At 34.3% G+C, this 23,262-nt stretch overlaps 1 protein-coding gene across 3 annotated transcripts in view; it reads right to left on the bottom strand.

Annotated features, from left to right (window-relative positions):
• Positions 1-318: 318 nt before the first annotated feature.
• The window catches only part of ARNTL2 (aryl hydrocarbon receptor nuclear translocator like 2), an 86,278-nt gene continuing 63,334 nt past the window's right edge, over positions 319-23,262 (bottom strand). For all 3 annotated transcript variants that reach the window (XM_031938497.1, XM_031938498.1, XM_031938499.1), the window contains 5 exons: positions 22,258-22,316; positions 18,928-19,036; positions 11,372-11,447; positions 8,221-8,329; positions 319-2,807 (listed from right to left, as the gene is read on the bottom strand). In XM_031938497.1, coding sequence (XP_031794357.1) covers positions 2,671-2,807; positions 8,221-8,329; positions 11,372-11,447; positions 18,928-19,036; positions 22,258-22,316 — 490 coding nt within the window. In that variant the 3' untranslated portion in view covers positions 319-2,670. The remainder of the gene's footprint in view (positions 2,808-8,220; positions 8,330-11,371; positions 11,448-18,927; positions 19,037-22,257; positions 22,317-23,262) is intronic.

The following is a 23,262-nucleotide window of genomic DNA, read 5'->3' as shown; positions in this document are numbered from 1 at the left end:
TAAAATTGTATTACACTGTGCATCATTCAAGCAAATGCTTCTGGTTACAGAGCCACGTGACCTATGGGAGGTATGTTCTGTGCAACTCTGGAAGATACAGTACAGGGTCAACTACTAAGAGGCAGTTAAGTGACCAAGTGGATAAAGTGCTGGACCTGGATTCAATTAGACTTGAGTTCATCTTCAGACACTTACTTGTTATATTACCCCCAGGCAAGTCACTTGATCTCTTTTAACCTTATTTTCTTCATCTATAAAATGGGAATAAAAATAGCACCTATTTCCCAGGATTGTCATGAGGATAAAATGATTTAATATTTGGTAAGTGTTGTAAACTTTAAAGCATTATATAAGTACTTGCTATTATTATTAATAATTATTCCAGATAGTAATTGGTCTTTTCCTCAGTGACCTATATGAAAACCTATACTTTTGAAGAAGGAAAAGTTTTGTGATAGGTAGGTCAGCAGAAAACCCTGCTTCATGTTCTGGGACTATGAGCCTTCAAGAAGCTTCCCAATCATGAACCATTCAAATCCAACCATGGGCTTGTTAGTTTTGAGGTAAGCTTTGGAGACCTGGATAAACACATCAAATGATCCACTTTCAGCCTTAACAATATGGCTCAGGTTGTCTCAGGCCAAACTCAGAGATTCTGTGCCTGAAAAATGGGCTGGGCCTTTCCCAGGTCCTCAAAATTCAAAATTTATATACACCTAGGAACATATACCAACATCCTGTCACAACAAGATGTTTTCTAAGTGATATTTGCTAACTTGTTCTTCCCCTCACAATAATGATTTCTTTTATACTTCAAGAGAATTTTTGTTTAGTCTGCTCTTATTCAAAAAACTTAGTGTACTCTACATTCTTTTTTATGAAGATTGAAAGTTAGAGCCTACAATAATAAGAATATAAATCCTACACTGGGTCAAGCCAGGTCTAGCTAGACCAAGATTCTGTCTCTGTCTCTGTCAGTGGAAGTTTTTGGGGGGATGTTACTTTCTACTACATCCTCCTCAAAGGCTAGAGATGTACTCCTAAACATTTTTCCTTAATTAATTTAATAATTAATATTTTAAAGTTAATCCCAATAATAACATATTTCATTGTGTGAACTTTTAATTTCATCTGTGTAAGGATCTCCTTATTCCAATCAATAAGTCAACATTGATTAATTACCTAATTACTTCCAATGAAGAAACTCTCTTTGTCAAGGCCTATCATCAATTGCTCTGAAATTTAAAATTTTGGAGATTTTTTGGGGGATATAGAGAAATTAATTGATTTGCTCAGAATCACAGGACTAGCATGTGTTATAAGTGGGACTTGACTTCATGCCATCTTGATTCCAAGGCCCATTCTATCTACTATGCTACCCTGTTTCTATATTGTGCATTTTTGTTAAACCTGAGTTTTTTATTCATTGGCAATATTGAAAAACGGTATTTTTTTATGTTAGCCTGAAAAGAAATAGTGACAACTTATCCCCATGAATACAAGGATATACAAACATATATATATATCACAAGTTAATCTTTCTAGCCATCAGGGTTTTTAATCTATATAAGAAGGGATCACTAAGATACCTTCCAGCTCTAAAATTCATCTATAATAATTCCATGTCCAAAGTTGACAGTAGGAATATTGAATAAAGCAGAGAATACTGATTTATGTAAAGTAAGAAATCAACAGCCTGGCTTTAAGGCACCTTAAAAAAGCTCTTTAAAAAATAAACTAGCAACAACAGAAAAATCCTGTGAATAAAACATCACATTTCTCAATATTTTAAAAAGTATTTTAACTTTATCTGAACAAGTCATTTAACCCCAATTGCCTTACTAAAAAAAAAAAGTATTTTTACTCAGAAGCATAGAATTCCAAACTAGAAGGAACTTTAGAGACAATCTAGCTTTAAGTCTGCCATTTTAAAGATAAGCAAAATGAGACCTGGAAAGATGAAGTGATTTGCCTAAAGTCATATAGACAGCAGTTGAAGAACTAGATTTCAAATTTCTCTCTGATTCTAAATCTTTTGTTCTTTGCATTCCCTTCCTCTGAATACTAACTCAGAGTACCATATTCTGCCTCTATCTCCTGATTTGGTTCCTATTTATAGCCATAAAGACTACATACAATATTCTTTATGATTGTGCTATACATAACATTATCCTTTCAGTTTTGAGGTATTTACCTTGTCCTTATAGCCTGTAAACCCCATCACTAATTAAAAGTACACACTTAAATAATAAAGACATATCAAAGAACAAAACCTCACCAATAATCCAAAAAGAAAAAAATATGTCATATAATTAATCCTGTTGAACTCAGATATCACACAAAGAAATAAACAACTAATATGCAAAGAACATAGATACTTAGTACAATGTACATTTTGGGAGATAGGGGAATAAGAACATTTTAGGATAAAATAGCCAATCCATGGGTATAAGCAATCTTATTCTATAAAGGATTAGTAATAAACTAAGGTTCTCCATTGATGGAGAACTTCAGCTTTTCACCTGTTCCTTCATCAACAAGTTGCAATTCAGTACAAATCAGTAGATCAACAACTTGAAAGATAAAAATAGTATTAATACAATACAGAGGAATATACAGTTGTATATGAAACACTTTTAAACACCTCTCATTTGTAGAGAAGGACAAGAGCTAGAGTGTCCACTGGATGTCACTGAAGTCAGCTGGATCCCCCAGGCCTCCTTCTGCTTCTAAATAATTCATGAAGGCAGCCATGGCAGTGTCATCATTTTCACACATTGCATCAAAATCCAGCTGTGTGTTGTCACCTAATAAATTTTAAAAGAGACACAGAATAAATAAGGAGGGTTAAATAATAGGACAAGAGAAGGTTATACCTAATTCAACAAGGGAAAGGCATAAAAGGCATGGTGGGATAGCACTGAATGCCAAGAACATAGACCCTCACTATGTATTCTAAATGGGAAGGGTACATAGTACAGAGCATCTGGACATTTGGAGAAGGATAATTGTGGAGAGAAAAAGAAGCAATGTCATGGTAAGAATAAAGTACAGATCACCAACCCACAAGGAAGAAATAAGGAGTTACAAAAGCACATTCTATATGGTAGTAATGAGAGACTATCCAGATAGACAGTAGCTGGAGATCCTTCTGTCAAAAGTGGAATAGCTGATAGATTCTTGTCTTCTTTTAGAAAAATGTAAAAAACTACAAAGGCAACCCCTGTTCTGGATCTGATTCTGAAGTAGAAATGGAAAGAACCTTGAGGGCATGTGACTATACTTTTTGTTCCTAATGAACAAAGAAGAGAAAGTGAGATATAGACTGATGTGCATTCCACATCTGGGGGAGAGTGGACTTCAAAAAGTTCATTGAAAGGATACTGCAAATTCCATTAACAAAGGGAATTTCTTCAAGGGAAATTGGCTCAAAATATAAGGTATGCTCATAAGAATGAAATTCTATGACAAAAATACAAATTATTCTATTGAGGAAAAGGGAAAGCTTTATTTATTTATTTGAAAAAAATTAAATTATTATACACTTGACAAGCATCAACAAATATTATCATTTTCTTATGCAAAAAAGAAAAGAAAAAGAGGGTTGTATATCACACTGTGATAGCATTAAGTTAGTTTTACAAATCTACTTGGGTTTTTGAAAATGCATATTAGTTTAAATACTGTTAGGACATTTTCAACTGTACTTAATTCAACCCTCCTGCTTTCTTCTGTGTGTTTCAATATTTCACTGATACTCTTTTCTTTTTTCTTTTGATTATCATTATACCTCCATCATGCCCTATAACTCCTCCCCCAAATTAAAGCTTTCTCTTGTAACAAATATAGTCAAGCAATTCAAACCCATGATTATTACTTTACCACTACTAACTCTCCATAATACTCATTCATCCTCAAAATTAAAAAAAAAAAAAAAACCTTCCCTTGTAACAAATATATTCAAGTAATACAAATCCAAAAATTGGCTGTATCTGACATCTCCTCTTGAATCTCTAATCAATCATCTCTATGCTGTCAGGGAAGCATACATCATTGTCATTATCATCATTATCATTAACAACTCTTTTTTTAAAAAATTTATTTATTTATTTATTTATTTTTATAACTTTTTATTGACAGAACCCATGCCAGGGTAGGTTTTTTTTTGTTTGTTTTTTTTTTTTTTTACAACTATTATCCCTTGCACTCACTTCTGTTCCGATTTTTCCCTCCCACCCTCCATTCCCTCCCCTAGATGGCAAGCAGTCCTATATACGTTGAATATGTCATAGTATATCCTAGATACAATGTATGTGTGCAGAACCAAACAGTTCTCTTGTTTCTCAGGGAGAATTGGATTCAGAAGGTAAAAATAACCCGGGAAGAAAAACAAGAATGCAAACAGTTTACATTCATTTCCCAGTGTTTTTTTCTTTGGGTGTAGCTGCTTCTGTCCATCATTGATCAATTGAAGCTGAATTAGGTCTCTTTAACAACTCTTTTCTAGAGCTATGATTGGTCATTTCCTTGAAAAATTTGTCTTTCATAGATATTTTCCTATTGTAGTTATTATATAAATTGTTTTCCTGGTTCTTTCTTCACACTGCATCAGTTCACACAAGCCCTCCCATGTTTCTTTAAATCTCTGCTTTGCATAATTTTTTTATGGCACAATAAAATTCCATTATATTCATATGCTAAAATTAACTAAGCCATTGGTCGATTAATGGTAACTACTTTACTTCCAGGTTTTTGCTATAACATAAAGTGTTACTAAAAACATTTTTCTATCTGCGAGTCTTTTCCCTCTTTGATCTCTTTAGAGTATATGTCTTAGAGTAGCATCTTTGAATCAAAGGGGATTTACAGTTTAGTGACTTTGGAGATACAGATCTAAATTGCTTTCCAGAATAGTGGATCAATTCACATCTCTCTAAACAGTGTATTAGTATGCTTATAGTTCTATAGCCCATTACCTTTATTTCATCTTTGTCAAACCGATGAGAATGAGGTGGAACCTCAGAGATATTTTAATTTGTATTTCTCTTATTATTTGTGATTTAAAGCATTTTTTCATATGATTGTTGATAGCTAGTTTTCATTTTTTGAGAACTGATTGTTCATATCCTTTGACCATTTGTCTATGGTGGAATGGTTCTTATTTTAATATATTTGTATCAATTCCCTTTGGAAAAGAATCCTTGAAGATTTTTAGAGAAATCTGCTGCAAAAATTTTCCTACGTAACTTCTTCTTATAATTTTAATTGCACTGATTTTGCTTGTTTAAACAAGCAAAAAAAAAATCTTTTTGGTTTCACATACTCAAGATTGTCTATTTTATCCCCTGTGATGCTCTCTATTCCTTGTTTGGTCAATAACTTTTCAGAATGAGAGTTTCATAAAAAGAAGTAACTATATAAAATAACACAAAAATTTTAAAAACATTCATGAAATAGAATTTAGTACCTATATAGAATATGTCACTATAACTTAAGAATTAGGAAAGTTTAAGTCTAAAAGAAGTTGAAGCTAGCAATGAAAGCTTAAGACAGAAAAGGGGGAGCTTTTTTCCTTTATTAAGAACTAAAGAATGATTTAAAAAGAGAGAAAGAGAAAGATACATCTACTTGATGCAGATGGAACAATAATAATGGATAAAAGGAAAAAAAAAAACCTCTTTGTTTTGCTTCTGTTTGGCATTTGTTTCTTCCCCCTACCAAAGAGAGTGTACTCTTGACTACGAAGTATTGGTTGGCAAGTGCAATTTAAAGTGCAGACAAAGGGGGCATATTAAGAGAGTATCTAGGGCAGCTAAGTGGTACAGTGGATACAGCACTAAGTCTGGGGTCAGAAAAATTTGAATTCAAATACAGCCTTTAGATACTTACTAGCTGTATGATCCCCATGTCATTTAATGTCCATTTAATGCCTCAGTTTCTTCATCTGTAAAATGGGGACCAATTATAGTACATACTTCTCGAGGTTGTTGTGAGGATCAAATGAGATAATAATTGTAAAGCTCTTAGCTTAATGCCTGGCACATAGTAAGTGCTATATAAATGTTTCATTATCATCAACATTACCAAGCTGGTCTCCATGAGTCAACAGGTCATGATGAACTGAATCCCAGGATACTAAGGGAATTTGGAGATATGTATTTAAATCATTCTCAGAAATTTTTGAAAAAATGGGGAGAACAGGAGAAGAGTCACAGGACAATGGACAGAAAAATATCCCAATATTTAAAAAAGAACAGGGGGAAGTGATAGTAGAATCTTCAAATGATGAGCTGATGACCCCTCCCACTGTACTGATGCCTTCTTCCAAAGGTGCTTTGATTGTCTCCAGTTTCTCAGGGTTTAGGTGTGGATAATTTGTCTTTTTTTAGCAAATTGTATTCCCTTATTGACTGTACCAGAAAAGTGTTTCACAGATAAAGGCATCAAGACCCAGAACAGCTATTTTTAGTTAAATACCTCACTGAAGCCTTGTGATTTTATTCTAGCCCTTCTGTGACTACACCAACTGAATTAGAAGAGGAGAAATCATTTCCCTTTATTTCAATTTTTGACAAAATTCTGGAATACATTATTAAAAGTATCAAGAAAGAGAACCAGGGATCATGAAGCCTCAGTATGGATGTTTACCAGGTCATACCAGAGTAACCTAAATTCTTTTTTTAAATGGGGTTGCTCAATTGGTAGATCAGGAAATTGGCTATTGATATAAGACACTTAAATTTCAGCCAATTATTCAATAAGTGAAGACCAGAGATAGCATGGCAATACTGGGGAGAGAACTAGTCTCAGAGACAGGAAGATCAAGATTGAGTCAGGCCTCTGTCATATGTCAATAGAGTATATAATACAGATCCTTAAGTCACTTAACCATTTAACTTTCAGACTCCCAGGAGTCCTGATTTCAAATTTCAAAAAAGCTGCCAATCTATATTTAGAGAGGGAGTTCCTCATCAGGAGTTCCCAACATGGATGTAATTACAGGTGCAACCCATATACATTTACACTCATCTGCTACAATCTTAAATAAGCATGTATATTTAATCTTGGAGGTTGTAGACCTCCTTAAAATCCTTTGGAATTCTTTGAAAAACAAAATATGGTTTTTAAAAGTTTGTTTGGGATGCTTTAGATATAACACTATCTGAAAGCAAGAAGTAGTTTGGATGATTTCTCATGATCCTTGATTCAATTCTTTTTATAAAAGGTCTCAGATGTAATCAGAATGGGACTATAGCTCTTTAAGATCTAATTCAAGATCAAGATAATGTATATAAAGTGCTTTACAGACCTTAAAGAACTGTAAAAACTCAGCTGTTATCAATGTCATTATCAATACCATGAGTATTATCATTCTCATCATTGATGGAGTTTAGAAAGAAACACATTGTTTTCATCATTTTTTATATATAATATTATGTGACTATTGAATAGATAGAAAAGGATTGCTTTTTGTAAATGAATGACAGTATCAGTATATAAGCTCAGTCTCTGTAGACTCACTAAAAGCATCTTCTGGGATCACTCCAGTATCAAAAAGGATGACAAAAATGACATGTACTCATCTCGTTCTCACATAGTTTTAATTTCTTCTATCAGCTTCCTATGTTTTCAGTAGTTTTTTTTTTTTTCCCAGTGTGGTTTGAAGATTATAAGTATTAAGTAAAATGTTCTTAAATTTTTATGGATCAGTGTAATTTCTGATGGCAAAGACCAGATGTTTAATCATTAGTATAAGGTCCTTCATTTTGATAAGCAAATATGAATTATTATCATTATCAAGATGTCTTTTGTAATTAATCTAATTTTATTCCAAACAGAAGTTTCCAAAATAGAATTATATTGCAGATAGAATTCTACACTCCCCCACCCATACTGGACTAGTCTTGAAAACAATATGTAAAGTCACATTGTCTTTCTCTATATGCATATTAGTAACTGGAAACATATTTGCTCATTAGTTTGCTTATTAGTTTAATGGCACACATTCACAGACTCAAATTGAGTTCTGTCAGGCCACCCTCCACTGTGTATCGTCAATATAACACTCAATAATTTATTCAGTTGCCTCATTTAAAAGGTTAATCTCAGTGTTCAAGAAAAGGTTCTCCTTTAGAGAGGTCTGCTGGGCCAAAAGCTTTAGTCTTGGATAAGGGGACTTTGTGGAATTAAAATGATCAGCGGGAGCCAAAGACAACTTACTGAGCAGTGTTTCATTGCCGGAGAAAGAAATAATACCGAGGCTTTGCCCCAAAGGCTCATGGTTTCCCCTTTCAGAAGAACATAACTGAATCAGCTCTTTGTTTGGCACCTAGAAAGACAAGAGGAAAAATGAATGGTAAGTAAGCTTTGCAATTAAATGAAATCAAAACCTTGATGGAAGCATAATTGTGGGTGGGTGGATAGGGAACCAGAAGGGAAGAATGAGGGCGGTTTGAGATTAATATAGAAAGGAACATGAATAATAAATACATCAAGTGACAATTACTTCAGGATTAAGACAGGAAGTAATGAGAGAATCAAATGGATTATGAGCCTACAAAGGTGAAATACTGTTTTATAGAAAGAAACAATGATCAAAAAGTTTTCATAATGCTTGGGCACTTATATGTTTTCATCTGCCTTTGCTCTGTCTTCACCTCCAAGAAAAGGGACAAGTAACTTGAAGTTTCTCATCTTCCTCTCTTTTTGAGACCTGATCAGTCATTATCTGACTTTCCCCTCCCCCACTCTTCTTTATATTTTTCCAAAAGGCTTTCATCGGTATCATCCAGGCTATCTTAGTATTATTTGGCACAGTGTGTGGCACATAAGCACATAGGTTTTTTGGTTAATTAACTGATAGTAGTTTACTAATGGCAAAATGTGATTTACTTCCTGAAATATTAATTTACTTTAAAAAAATCTACTCTCCTCCTGCCTTAAAAACCCCAACAAAACTATTTTACCTTTTTTTTGGCTTCTTTTAATTCTTAAATTTATCTCTTAAAATTTTTAGTCCATTGATGCTTTCTTTAATTTCTCATTTCCTTTCAGATAATAAAAAAAAGTTTTTTTTGAAAGAAAATCAATATAAATATTCTTTCATTCTACCCCACATTAAGGACCTTATTTTGTTTCCAGCAAATGAAAACAATTTTTTAAAAAGCTTTTTTTTCATTATTATTTGAAAGTATTTAACTTTACATTGTTTGGTCAGTTTGTATGTTATACTTTGCTTACTTTTTTTTTTAAGAAATTATTTTCATTTTCCCCTTTTACTGAGGTCCAATTTTTTTTTCTGCTTAAGTTCATCTTTACGCTATGTTGTTTGTTTTTCCTGTGCCAATTGAGTTTTGCTTCTAAGAATATTCTATACTGATATTTCTTTTGGTTTCTTATACACTCAATCTATTCTGATTGTTTGGAGGCATGAAACTTGAATATCTTGGAATGTTATTATTTATTTTTCTTGCTGCCTTAAAATTTTGTTCTTTTATGTTGTGGTTCTGGAATTTGGTTAAAATGGTTCTTAGTGACCTAAACTTTGTGTGTTCTGTGGATTTTCTTAATCTATACTTTGCCATCTGCCTCCAGTATTTCTTGATAATGTTTCCATATGATTTTCATATTTTCCTTTTCCCAATTTTCCCTGGAATATCTATAATTCTTAGGGTAATTGTCTATGTCATATCATCAAGTTTAATATCTTTGGGGCTTTTCTGAAGTCTCATATATTCTTTTAACCTTGGTGTTTAAAAATTTTTGTTCTATTATTTTCTTCTGCCTTTACATTTTTGCACTTCTAATTGTTCATTCTCTGCCCATTCTTTCTTCCTTTTGAAAGCTAAGCCTTGTTAACTTTTATCTCAACTTTTGCTAACTTTATTCTGTTCTCTCAGACTAATAGGATTGGACAAAGTCTGTGTCCCTCAGAAGGTAAAAGTGAAGAATTGCTTCCGTGAGATATTGGGAGGTTAATGTAGTGGGGCTTAGTCTTTACCTCTACCACTTTCTGAGGATGTGTCCTCTTCTCTGCAACCACCTTTAGAACCAAGCTTGGTCAATGGCAACTAGTCTCAAAGCCTTTGTGACCTTCAGAACAATGATGAATTAGGTGTTCAAAGAAGCTTTTACCCTTGGATCTCTTTCTCTTAATCTTTCTGTTGGCTGCTCTCAATCCTTTTGCAGACTATCTTTCTCCCTAGTCTTATTGTCTTGTTCTCTGCTTTTTAAATAATTTTAACCAATACTACATTTTGGATGCCTTCCCTCTTTTATAATCTTGTTCCTCAGACTCCATGCTCTTCCACAAATGCCCCTTTTTCTTGAGCTATGGAATCTCCATGGTTTTGTCTTTGGTTATTGAGAGAGACTACTGACTACCAATTTATTGATTATTTGCCAGCTTAATTAGTAAATTGATTATTAATTACCCAGAAAATCTGTGTCTTGGGATATTCATTCATCTCATATGAGAAAACTGGGATACTAAGGCACTGTTGATGGAGTTGTGAACTAATCCAACTATTCTGGAGAGCCTATGACTCTCTGAACCTAAGACTAAGGGGCAATAAAACTGTGCATACCCTTTGATCCAGTAATACTACTACTAGGTCTGTATCCCCAAAAGATAACAAAAAAGGGGGACTGGAAGGATCTATTTGTATAAATATATTAATAGCAGCTCTTTATCTGGTGGTTAAGAACTGAAAATTGAGGAGATGAACATTAAAAGAGAATGGCTGAACAAGCTGTGGCAGATTATAGTGGAATATTATTGTACTATAAGAAATTATAGGCAGGATTTCAAAGAAACCTGGAAAGATTTACAGGAAAGTGAAATGAGCAAAACCAGGAAAACATTGTATGAAGTACAGCACAGTACGATGAAGAACTATATGTTCCAAGACAATCCTAAAGGACTCATAATGAAGCATGCTATCTACCTCTAAAGAAAGAACTAATATTCTGAATACAGACTGAAGCATGCCGATTTTTACTTCTCTCTTTTTTACTTTCTTTCATTTTCTTATGTTTCATTTTCCCATTGACTTCTTTCATTCCTTTTTTGCTGTCAAGTTTTCTTGTACAAAATGATTAATATGTAAATGTTTTATATGATTGTACAATACAACTCATGTCAGATTGCTTCCTGTCTCAGGGAGAGAAAGGGAGGAAAAGATCAAATTTGAAAGTCAAAACTTAAAAAAACCCTAATAGTTGGGGGAAAATTAAAAAAAAAAAAAAAGATAAGAGCAAGAATCACATAGGATCAGCAGGCATTGGTGGCTTGTGACCTACAGTGGAGTAGGGAAGCACAACCATCAGAGAGCTCACAGATCCACTGAAAAATCAAAGTATGCATACTTACATTACTGCACTTAATTGCTGGAGATTCTCTGATGTTTGTTGGACTTGAATCAGCAAGAGATGGAGAAGAATATAACCTTTAAAAAGGAATATATAGAAACATTTGTTCTTGGCTGACTTTTAAGTGACTTCAAGTCCCAAATACCCGAGAGACCCTTACTTATCTTGAAGGTTCATCTAGGACTATTTGACTTTTGGAAGCGAGGAAGGTGTCCTAAGTTTTTCATCCTAGTGGTCAGAAGTCAGAACAGCTCAGGAGAGACCTTCAAGATTATAATTCACACATTTGTTTTTAGGGGTCATCTCTTTGTTCACTCCTCTGAGATACTTTTAACAAGTTTTTCTTTTAACAGATTTTCCAACAATTTCATTTTTATTGATTTTTTTTTCAATTGGTAAGTGCCAATTTAGATATGAACCAATGGGGATTTTGAAAATGTTTGCTTGTTGAAGTTGAATGATATATATTTAGGGAGCATATGTAAGCTCTGGGCCCATTTCTCATGGGAAGTCTAAACTTCAAAAAAGATTCATTTGAGAGAGTGTATTAGAATTATGCATAATGATTCCACTAGATATCAATGTCTCCTTCCCAAAATTACCTTATATTGGCTTATAAGGGTCCATGTTGTTCTCCTTCCTTCCATCCCCAGAATGTAAACTCCTTAAAGGCAGGAGCTGTTTAATTTTTTGCCTTTATATTTTGCCAGTAGCACAGCTCTGGAGCAGCTAAGTGGCTCAGTGGATAAAACATTAGACTTGGAATCAGGAAGCGACTCATCTTCCTGAGTTCAAATCTAGCCTCAGATAATTACCAGTTGGGTGATCCAGGACAAGTCACTTAACTCTCTATGCTTCCCATTTCCTCATCTGTAACATGAGCTGGAGAAGGAAATGGCAGACTATTCCAATATCCTTGTTAAGAAAAGGGGTCATGAAAAGTCAGAAATGACTGGAAAAATGACTGAGCAACTAGTTTTTTTGACTGCCTCATAGGTGACTCCAAGTTTGAGAGTCCTTAAGTTCGAGAGTTTGGGTAATGGTCATTTCATAGAGAAAGAAGACAATTTTCCAAGTGGCTCTTATGGTTGCAGGACTAAAGATATTACAGAATTTCAAAGTTCAAAGGGACTTCAGAAGCCATATACTTCCAAACTTTTGTAGAGCAAAAGTCCCCTTTCCAATGTACCTGGCAGGTTTAGCCTTTGCTTGAGAACCTCCAATGAGGAGCAATTGCTTCCCAAAGTAGCCCCTTCCACTTTTGGATAGTGGTACTTGTGAATAGTACTTGGACAGTAGGTATTGTGCCAGGATTTGAAGTAAAGCTCACTGGACTATGATTTCTAGTTGCCATTCTCTGCACTTTTTAGAAAAATTGGAAATTTTACCCTTCTCAAATCTTAAAGTACCACTCTTATTTTCCATAATCTTTCAAAGACCAATGATTGTGGTGCAGCACTCATGTCTTTCAGGCTCCTGCTTCATTGAGGGCTAGTGAGTTGAATGAGCTTTTTCTTTTCTTTTTTATTTTACTATCTTCTCATCTATCAATAAATAATTCCACAAAGTTTTATGAAGCATCTACTCTGTGTGAAGTATTATGCTGGGCCCTGGGGATACCAAAAAAAAAAAAAAAAAAAAAAAAAAAAAAGGTCTTTCCCTTCAAAGAACTTACATTCTTTCAGGAGAAACAATAAGTCTATGTGCAAAATGCATGCAAAGCCAATACAAAGTAATTTTGAAGATGGGATGCCAAAATTTGGGGAATCAAAAAATCTTTATGTAAAAGGTAGCACTTGAGCTAAACTATGGTGGTAGGTTGGGATTTTATGAGGCAGAAGTGAAAAGAGAAAATTCTCTTTAGACATGGGGGATAGCCTGTGAAAAGGCAGAGAATGGAGGTGGATTTTCATTTATGAGCACCACAAATAGGCCAATTTAATTGCAAAAGAGCGACTGAAAGAGAATAATATTCAATTCACCTAAAAAAAGGTAATCTGGAGCATATTATGAAGGGGTTTAAATGCCAGCAGAAAAGTTTGAATTTAATCCTAGAGACAATAGGAAACCATTAGAGCTTTTTGAGAAAGGAAGTGACAAGATCAGATCTATACTTTAAACATGTTACTTTGGTAGCTGTGGTGGAGAAATAATTGGAAAGAACAGAGCCATTAAGTCAAGAGACTAGTCAGGAGGCTATTGAAATAATATCTTCTTATTATTTAATCATTTTTGGTCCTGTCCTACTGTTCAGGATCCTTTTAATTTTTTTTTGGGGGGGGGTGGTAGAACAAAGTTTTTGGCAAAGATACTGGAGAGATTTAACATTTCCTTTTCTAGCTCTTTTTACAAATTGGGAAATTGAAATAAAAAGGGTTCAATGACTTATCCAGAATCATATAGTTATCTGAGTATCTGAGGCTAGACTTGAAATCAGATCTTCCTGACTCCAGGCCTCCCCCAGCATTCTACCTACTATAAAGTAGGAGTATTCCATTTAGTGGAATAGTATAAATAAATAAAAGGAAATCCATTCTAAGGTCATGGCTGTGTGACTAAAGAACTAGAGACATATCTGTGAGATGTTGTGAAAAAAGAATTGATAAAGCTAAGCAAATAATTGGATGTCAGAGATAAGAGATAGTAAAGAGATGAGGATGACCTCACGGTTATGAATCTATGTAATTGGAATGGTGGTAACTGTCTCCTTGTTTCAGGTCTCCCCCTATTCTACTCTATCTTCCATTCAGCTGTCAAATTAATTTTCCTAAAGCACAGATGTGAATATATAACCTACCTAAAATCTTACTGAATAAACACTGCTTCCTATGCTTCCAGGATCAAATATAAAAACTTCTTTTTGGCATTCAAAGCTCTTCACAATGTAGTCCCTCTGTACCTTTCCTGTCTTCTTATACCTCACTCCCCTTTTCTTCTCTTATTCTTCAATCCAGATCTGATAGTGGTTTGACTGTTCCTGAAATAAGATGTTCCATTTCCAGACTGCACATTTTTCACTGATATTCCTTCATGCATGGAATATTCTCCTCATCTGTATCTTTTGGCTTCCTCCAAGTCTTAGCTAAAATCCCAGGTCTGTTAGAAGTCTTTTCTTAATCCCTTTAATGCTTATGCCTTCCCTCTGTTCATTATCTCCAATTTATCTGTTATATATCTTGTGTATGCATAGTTTTGGTGGTGTATGTGTGTGTTGTCTCTCATGTTGGACTGTGAGCTTCTTAAAAGCAATCATTGTCCTTTTTACTTTCTTTGTATCCCTATACCTAGGGCTTAGTATTGTGGTTGGTATGTGGTAGCTCCTTAATAAATTCTTATTGACTGACTTACCAATGCCCTGAACAAAAAGAGAGAAAGAAGAGTTTTGGGGGCAAGATAATAAGTTCAGTTTAAATCATATCAAATTTAAGATGCTTATGGAATATCCAATTCATAATGTCTAGTAGTCAATTACTAATAGGCAGCTGGATTTTAGAAGAAAAAATTGGGCTGCTTATATAGGTATTATATAAGCATTATATAAGATCTTATGTAAGTCTTATACATATTCATATTAATTAAACTCATGGAATCTGATAAAATTATTAGTAAAGAGGTTATGGAGAAAAGAGAAAAGGGTCTGAGGCAAAACCTTGAGGTATACCTTCAGTCAGAGAGTAGGATGTAAATGATCCAGAATAAGAGACCAAATTCAAAGAGGAAAGAGTAGCTAGAAGGAGAGAATGGTCAATAATATCTAATGTAGCAGAGAGATTAGGAGAGAAGGATGCAGACTGAGAAAAGACCACTGGAAGCAGTAATTAAGATATCATTTGGTCACTTTGGAGAGAAAAAAATTCTATTGAATGATTAGTTTGCAAGAGTTTGGGAAATGAGGGAGAGAAAAGAAAATAAAATTAATAGGGTACAAAGAGTTTTTCTAGGATTTTGGCCATGAAAGAGAGGAAATATAGCATGATAGCTTGAGGGTATGGTAGGGTCGAAGGAAAGGATTTTTTGAGAGTAAGGGAGACCTAGACATGTTTGTAGATTATATATAAAGAGACAAAGAGATAGTGAAAACATACAAATTACATTTTAGTCACTTTCATTCTGTTCTTTTAAATCCAAAGATTATTCTTTTTGGCAAAGAAAACTGAAGTGAAATGAAAGGCTAGCAGTTCTGCTTTGTTAGCATTGTTTCATCTATCTTGGGAAGATGTCTTTGATCATCTTGTCATCAGTATGGCAAAGCCAAACAAATCCTAATATCCTTTCAGTTATCTTTTGCTTTCTTCATTAATCTCTATTCTTTTTGAGTCTTAATGCTCTTACCATTCTTCTCACAGGACTGAACCATTTATAATTTTTTTCCTCATTGTAAGTTCTGACTTCCATCTTTTGAACAGGCCTCTTAGAAATCCAAATTAATTGATGATATCCCTATGCATCCATATTGGTCTCTTTTGACCATTTCTTTTCTTATTCTTTGAGTCTTCAGAATTTGGTTTTGAGGAGAATTCCATCCCTTCTGAACTAACTTACCCTGTGGAACTTTTTGGCTATGGAATCATACCAGTCCTTTCTCTATACTCTTTAAAATCTGCTTTCCCAAATCTAGGATGAAACTCAAGATATTTCTTCTCAATTTCTATCACAAATTCTGCCAAAAACCAAATACTGATATTTTTTAACTGAATATAAGGACAACTTCATCCTTTCATGAGTAGAGAAGCCAAGAAGGAAGATTTATTCTTGATCTGATTGTAACCAACAAGGATGCTAGATTGAAGAACACGAAAACCTCTGGGAATGTAGCCACTTCATCCATTTATCAATCTTCCAAACTCCTCACACAGCCAGGATTCCCCACTGTACCTCTTTATATCCTTTTTTTTTCTTTTTATACTAGAGACTTTATGTTAGTTCTATTTATTTATAAGGAAAATATTCTCCTTGATATTCCATATAATAGAAGGGTTATTCTTTAATTCCTTTTCACTTAGCTTTTCTAGGAGGAAAGCCTGGACTTTGGATATGGACAAATCACTTGACTGTGGCAAAAACACAAATATCATACACTAAAGAAACTTTTATCCATCTTATTAGAATATATAGTAGGAGGATGTTTATCACAAGGATCACAAGAATAGGCAGAAAAATAAGTAACTATAATATAAGGAGCTATCTGTCTTAGTCTATTCATGGATTGATACTTCTAGAATCAATAATTTGTTTTCTTATTATTATGGTAACTTTTTATTGACAGAATCCATGCCAGGGTAATTTTTTTTACAACATTATCCCTTGCACTCTCTTCTGTTCCGATTTTTCCCTCCCACCCTCCACCCCTTCCCCTAGATGGCAAGCAGTCCTATATATGTTCCTAGTATATCCTAGATACAATGTATGTGTGCAGATCCAGTTTTCTTGTTGCACAGGAAGAATTGGTAGAATCAATAACTTGTAAGGCTACTGCCTTAATATAATAGAATTTGTAGCAAAAGATTTATATGCTCTATCCCCACCTCAGAAAAATTACCAATATGCCAAATTTTCAATGTAATATTTGATTCACTGGTGCAGACCCCCTATTCTTCAACTTAAACATTATTCTAAGCCTTGAAGCACTTTGGAAACAAAAATTAATTCTCATCGTATCTACCAAAGACAGTTGAAGAATTATTCTGGAGAGAGAAATAAAAGAAGAAAAGGAGCTGAGGACAACACAGATGGGCAAGGAGAATGTTCAACTCATAGTCTGCTTTCCGGGTAGTTCATACTGATCAGCATAATGGTTGGATATTCTCCCCTAATGATTTATATTTTTAATTCCTTACCATTACATATTAGCTTCAATTTTAAGATCAATACTCTTAGTGCTTCAAACAATTTTGCACATGAGTATCAGATTAATTTTCCTAAAACTTGATTTTAACCATGTTATTCTCCCAAAGAGGAGTCTACAGGTGTTCAGAGCAACAAAGGATGCTAGAAAGAATTTTGGTTTTAGATTCAGAAGACGTGGCTTTGGATCACATTACCTCTTGGGACCTTAGTTTCCTCACTTTTAATAAGGAGTGTGAACTAACTGATTTCTAAGGTTCCTTCCTTTATCAGTTTATGAGTCTATTAGTTCTACAGTCTGTAAGATAAAGTTCAAATTTGTTAGTTTGAAATTCAAGGCCCACTACAATCTGACTTTACCTTATTTATTCAGACTGATCTCCAATTTGTTCATTGCACTACAGTTAGTTGAGCTTCTTCACAGGCTTCGTAACAACTCTAAAAGTCCTGTCTTTACTTCCTTTCCTATTTTCCAGAGCCTATTTATCTTGCAAGTTCTAATTCAGCTTCACCTTTCTTCATGAAACCTCCCCAAGTTACATTGATTTCTCCTCCTTCTCTGGTCTCCTAGAGGAAATTTCTGAGCCAGAGGGAACCCTAGAGATAACTGCTTTTTGCAGATGAGAAATGAAGATTTAGAGAAGTTAATATTTTGCCCCAAATCACACAGATTGTTAATATCAAAGCCAGGACTAAACTTCAGATCTCCCAGTTCTCATTTCTCTTATACCATGAGATAGAGTCCTCATGGCAAGATGCTTGATAAGAACTGAACCAAGTGGAATAAGAGGATGCAAGGGCCCTCAAAGGTCAATAAAGGCTGGTGAGAGGGAAAAGGGTCCCCTAGAAAATCACACAAGAAAATAATAAATAGCTAGTAAAATTTAAAATGAGCAGAATACTGAAATATCCTATATATGATTAAATGCTCCAAAGTCTAAGTGATTTTACAAAAGTTCTATATCCCCAGTGATGCTGGGAAAAGGGCCTACAGATGTAGAGCTGCAAGAAACATCAGAGGACATTTGGTCTACCTCTTTCATCCTTCAAATATAGATGAGTTTCCTACAATATGTAAGATAAAGGCCAAATTTGTTATCTTGGAATTCAAAACATATCATAATTTGACTTTACCTTATTTATTCACAACCATCCCTTCCAATTTGTTCATTTCACTGCAGTTAGAAGAGTTTTTTCACAGTCCCCTCATCTCATGCCCAGGCTCTTCCCTTCCCTACAAGCCTAGAAAGGCAATTTGCTGAGGGTCACAAAAGTAGTGTTATATTAGTTCTAAATTTCTCTAAGTAGCCAACATAATTCAAAGTCCCAGGTAGCAATTAATAAATATTTATTAAAGTAAATTGAATGTAAAAGATAAAATAACATCAACATTTATATAGTATTTTAAGATTCACAAAGCTTTTCCCACAAATTTTTAGAACAACTCTGTGATATTAGAGATATAGTGATTATTATTCCCATTTTATAGATGCAGAGACTGAGTATGAGAGAAGCCAAGTAACTTGTCTAGGATTCACACAATTATAGGTGTGACAGGCAGGATTGGGGTCCAGGTTTTCCTGACTCCACACCTCATATATCATTTACCTGGCCAAACCGTCTCTACATCAAAGCCACATGACAACAAGCCACCAGACTCACAGTCTGTACTCTACATACACACACTTGAATTTCGTAGCCACATAGAATTACCTCTGTAAGTCGAGAACTTCATTTTCAATCTCTGTTCCTATACTACCAGCACCAATGACTGTTCCTGTAGATATTCCAGGCACACTAATAAAAGACTGTCTGGAAGCATCTAAAGCCAGAAAACACAAATGAAAACATGGGGAAATTGTGAAAAGATTACAGTTCCAAGCATGTCATCTCTTTCAGTTTTAGTTTAGGTTTTTTTTTCTATTCAGATTGAATTCTCTGAGTACTCTTTAAAATTGTAACCCATCTGCTCTAAAATGTGTTTTGCCATTGGATTTTAACCCATACAATAATATTTCAAAAGAATGAAGAGGAATTGATTATCTGAGAATTAAATAAAATAGCATCATCACTAGTTATCTTTTCTTGCCTTACTACTAGTACCAGTGAATGTAGAGTCTGATGCAATTATTTCAATACTAAAGAACTAAGGGGAATAAAATGTTAGTTTGACTTAATTCATGAATGAGTTAATTATATATGGCATATGATCATCATCATAATCATTATAACTAACATTTATGTAATGCTTACTATGTTCCAGATACTATATTAAGTACTTCACAGATATTACCTTAACTGATCCTCCCAACAATCCTGGAAGATAGAGGCTATAATTATCCCCATTTTTACAGATGGGGAAACTGATGCAAATGGAGATTTTTTTTTTTAGGTGACTTGTCCTGGGATCACATAGCTAGTAAGTGTCAGAGACTGCATTTGAACTCAGGTCTTTCGGACTCCAGGCTCAGAACTCTATCTACTGAGCCATATAAGAAAAGTGTCGTATCCACACAGCTGGCATAAAGTAGGCAAGGGTTAACAGCCAGACTGTTTGTACTCATTAAAGAGTAAGGCAAGGGTGTGCTGGAGTCAGCTTGAATGGGCTCAAGAGAGACAATTATTAAGCTTTCAGTGTGAACATTATGTGGGCAAACACTACAAATTAGAATTTTGATTCATTGTTTTGTTGATTGTTTAGACTTGAGAAACTGATTGTGAAAATTATCATGATTCAGTCTAAACTTAAAAGTGTTCCATGTGCAATTCCAAAAGACTCACTATGGAAAATGTTATTCACATCCAGAGAAAGAACTAGAGTCTGAATGCAGATTGAAGCATATCATTTTCACTTTTTTTCTTTCTTGTGGTTTTTCCCTTTTGTTTTAAGTCTTCTTTCACAACATGATTAATATGGGAATGTTCAACATGATTGTACATGTATAACCTATATCAGATTGCTTGCTGTCTTTGGGAGAAGGGAAAAGGAAGGAAAAAAACTGGAACTCAAGATTATAAAAATGAATGTTGAAAACTATCTTTACATATAGTTGGAAAAAACAAAATACTATTAAGTAGGAAACTTTTTTTTTAAATTAAAAAGTGTATTATGTATACTTTATTTTTTCTGGAGATCTGGTTAAACATTTGTCAGCACATCCCTAAGTAAGGATATTGGCCACTATAAACAAGGAACAGAGATAACAAATTTGGTAACAGAGTGGGCAAACTGGGGCCCTTCAATGTTGGAATTAATTGAAAGAAACAAAAGCTGAGGCAAGAACAAAACTCCAATTAGAAAAGGAAATGAAGCCAGCAAAAGTGAGCCTGATTGCTCGCTGAACTCAATGTTCTCCAGCAAACTTTTGCAGATGTGTGAGGACTGATTCCACCACTTTTGCTTTCTTAAAAGGGACAATGAACTTGGACACAGAACTGTCCCAAGATCACAGATTTAGAGCTGGAAGGTATTCAGATATCATTCAGTTTGATCCCTTCATTTTATGAATCAGGGAATTGGGGGGGGGGGTCTTGCCCAAAGTCATCCAAGGTCAGAGCTGTCAGAGCTGGAAGTCTAACCCAGAGACCTTCACAAAGAGCTTGAGAGATTTCATAAGCAACACTGTCTCCTAACACAACTTGTAGATGATGTACACTTACTTCAGTACCAGAAGACACGTAGGTTGTTCATATTCCCATTCAACCACATGGGTATTCCATTTTAATATGCTATAATCTTGATTTTTTGGGAGCCAAAATGCTAAGGATCTTATTGTCTCTTTTGAGCTTTCCCTGCCAGGGTTGCATTTCTTCATAAACACAGGATTGCTACTTTTTAATGATCCCTCAAAACCAAGACCAAAATCTTAGGGACATGCCAACAGGCCCTTTGTATTTCCTAAAACAAACCAACCTTGTGGTCCTAAGAGGATCTGATTTATGCACAGAGTGGACAATATTAGTGAAACATCCCAATTTGACTATTTCAGAAAAATACAATCTCCTACATTAAGCCTTTTCAGAGCCCAGAAACTGCCATTACCTTCCTCTTACCAAATATTTATATATTCATAAGGAAACAATTGTCTGTCTTAAAGACCATCATCTTATTGAAGGCAGGGACTTCTGAATTTTCTCTTTGTATCTCCATCCCCTAATGGCATAGTGGCCTAAACTTTTTTTTTCTTCAGCTAGACTGCTAAGAAGAAATCCCAGTAAAGAACTTCCTTGATTAATAATGTACATAGGCACCTTTTCTGCCACTTACAGTCTTAGAAACTTTCCTGGATCACTGAATGGTTTAAATAACTTGCCTACAGTCATACAGCAAGAATTATGTCAGGGACAGTCTGTAAATTGGGTCTTCCTGATAGAGAAGCCACTTATTATACCATTATACCATACTGACTCTTCACTTGTCACATAGGAACTCTTATTAAATGCTTGCTAACTAATAGAAGGTAAACTTCCTAGAGGTATGGTCTCTGTTCTTGTCTTTGGATATCCATCCCCTATCATATTTTAACTGCTTAATAATGCTTGTTGATAGATTGATTGATGTAGAAATAGTTTAATTATGGAATCAGCATTCTCCTTTTCCTATTATTCCTCATGTAACATTGCCAATATCTGGAAATCTTGCTTCCAAGCAGGATATTGGCTTCTTCCTTTTGCTTTAATATGGAGTTTGGATCCCCAATGTTCAAAATAAAATATCCTGAACTCCAACTCACCATCTTTTCTTCAGTGCCGAAAAATGATTTAAAATCTTAAAGATAGAATAGCACAATGGATCAGACACAGTGGAATCAGATTCAAGAAGACCTGGATACAAATAAGTCCTGTTTGAAACATATTGGCTATGTAATCCTGAACAAGTCCCCAATAACTCAGTGCCCTGGACAACAATTTAAAACTATCCATTTCAGAGAAGTTGCTTATTTGCATTCACAGAAAGGGTTTCCTAACAGCAGTATAGAGTTCCTTGTACCAATGAAACCATAGGCCCAAAAGAAAAGATAAAGCAAACTCCCCTAATCTTACCTTCTGATGACTGTGAGCTGCAAGTAAGCAGTGATGTTTCCCTGGATTCTCTACATCCCCTAAAATTAAAAAATGCCAACAATTTAGAATTTTTTTCAACAAACAATATAAAAATAATGTATTAAGTACCTACCATGTACTAGGCTTTGTTCTGAGTCCTAGGGAATTAAATTTATATGCAATTATTTTGTATAGTAATATTTATAAGTAATTGGTTAGAATAAAAAAAAATCACATATATTTTTAAATTATTAAAAAAAACAATAAGCATTTGTTTTCCCTCTTTTCTCACTAGAAAAAATCCACTGTAGCAAATACATGTTTATGTAAATATATTTATATGACTATGTATACATTTATTTTTTTTTGTTTGGCTATATATGTATATCTATTTATATAAATTTGTATAAGTACATACATACACACACATATATGTTTGACTATATATATATATATATATAGTCTGTGTCTATATGTTGATATTCAGTCATTTCAGTCATGTATGATTCTCTGTGACTCTATTTGGGGTTTTTTCAGCAAAGATACTAGAGTGGTTTGCCATTTCCTTTTCCAGCTCTTTTTACACATCAGGATACTAAGGCAAACAGGATTAAATTAAGTGATTTGCCCATTTTCACACAAGTAAGTATCTGAGACCAGATTTGAACTGAGGAAAATGAATCTTTCTGACTGTTGGCTTGGCACTCTATCCACTATATCATCAAGCCGCTTCCTATTTTTATATATCTACATCTATATCTGTACACACATATATAGTCAGGCAAAACAAATTGCCATGTTAACACATGTAAGTTTTGCACAAAGTGATATATAATGTTTTAGAGAGAATGTCACCCTCTTAAACAATATAACTCTGGATCAATGCTCATTATCCTATATTCAGTATATGCCCTGATATTTAATTTTATGTCTTCCTCATTATACTTGCTTAAATTATATCATCAATGTTAAGAAGACAAGAGATAATGTAAGGGACAGCAGATT

This window comes from Sarcophilus harrisii, chromosome 5, assembly GCF_902635505.1.
Source record: "Sarcophilus harrisii chromosome 5, mSarHar1.11, whole genome shotgun sequence".
NCBI classification, from domain to species: domain Eukaryota; kingdom Metazoa; phylum Chordata; class Mammalia; order Dasyuromorphia; family Dasyuridae; genus Sarcophilus; species Sarcophilus harrisii.
The sequence above is the reverse complement of the archived record's forward strand: the minus strand, read 5'-3'. Positions and strand labels throughout refer to the sequence as shown.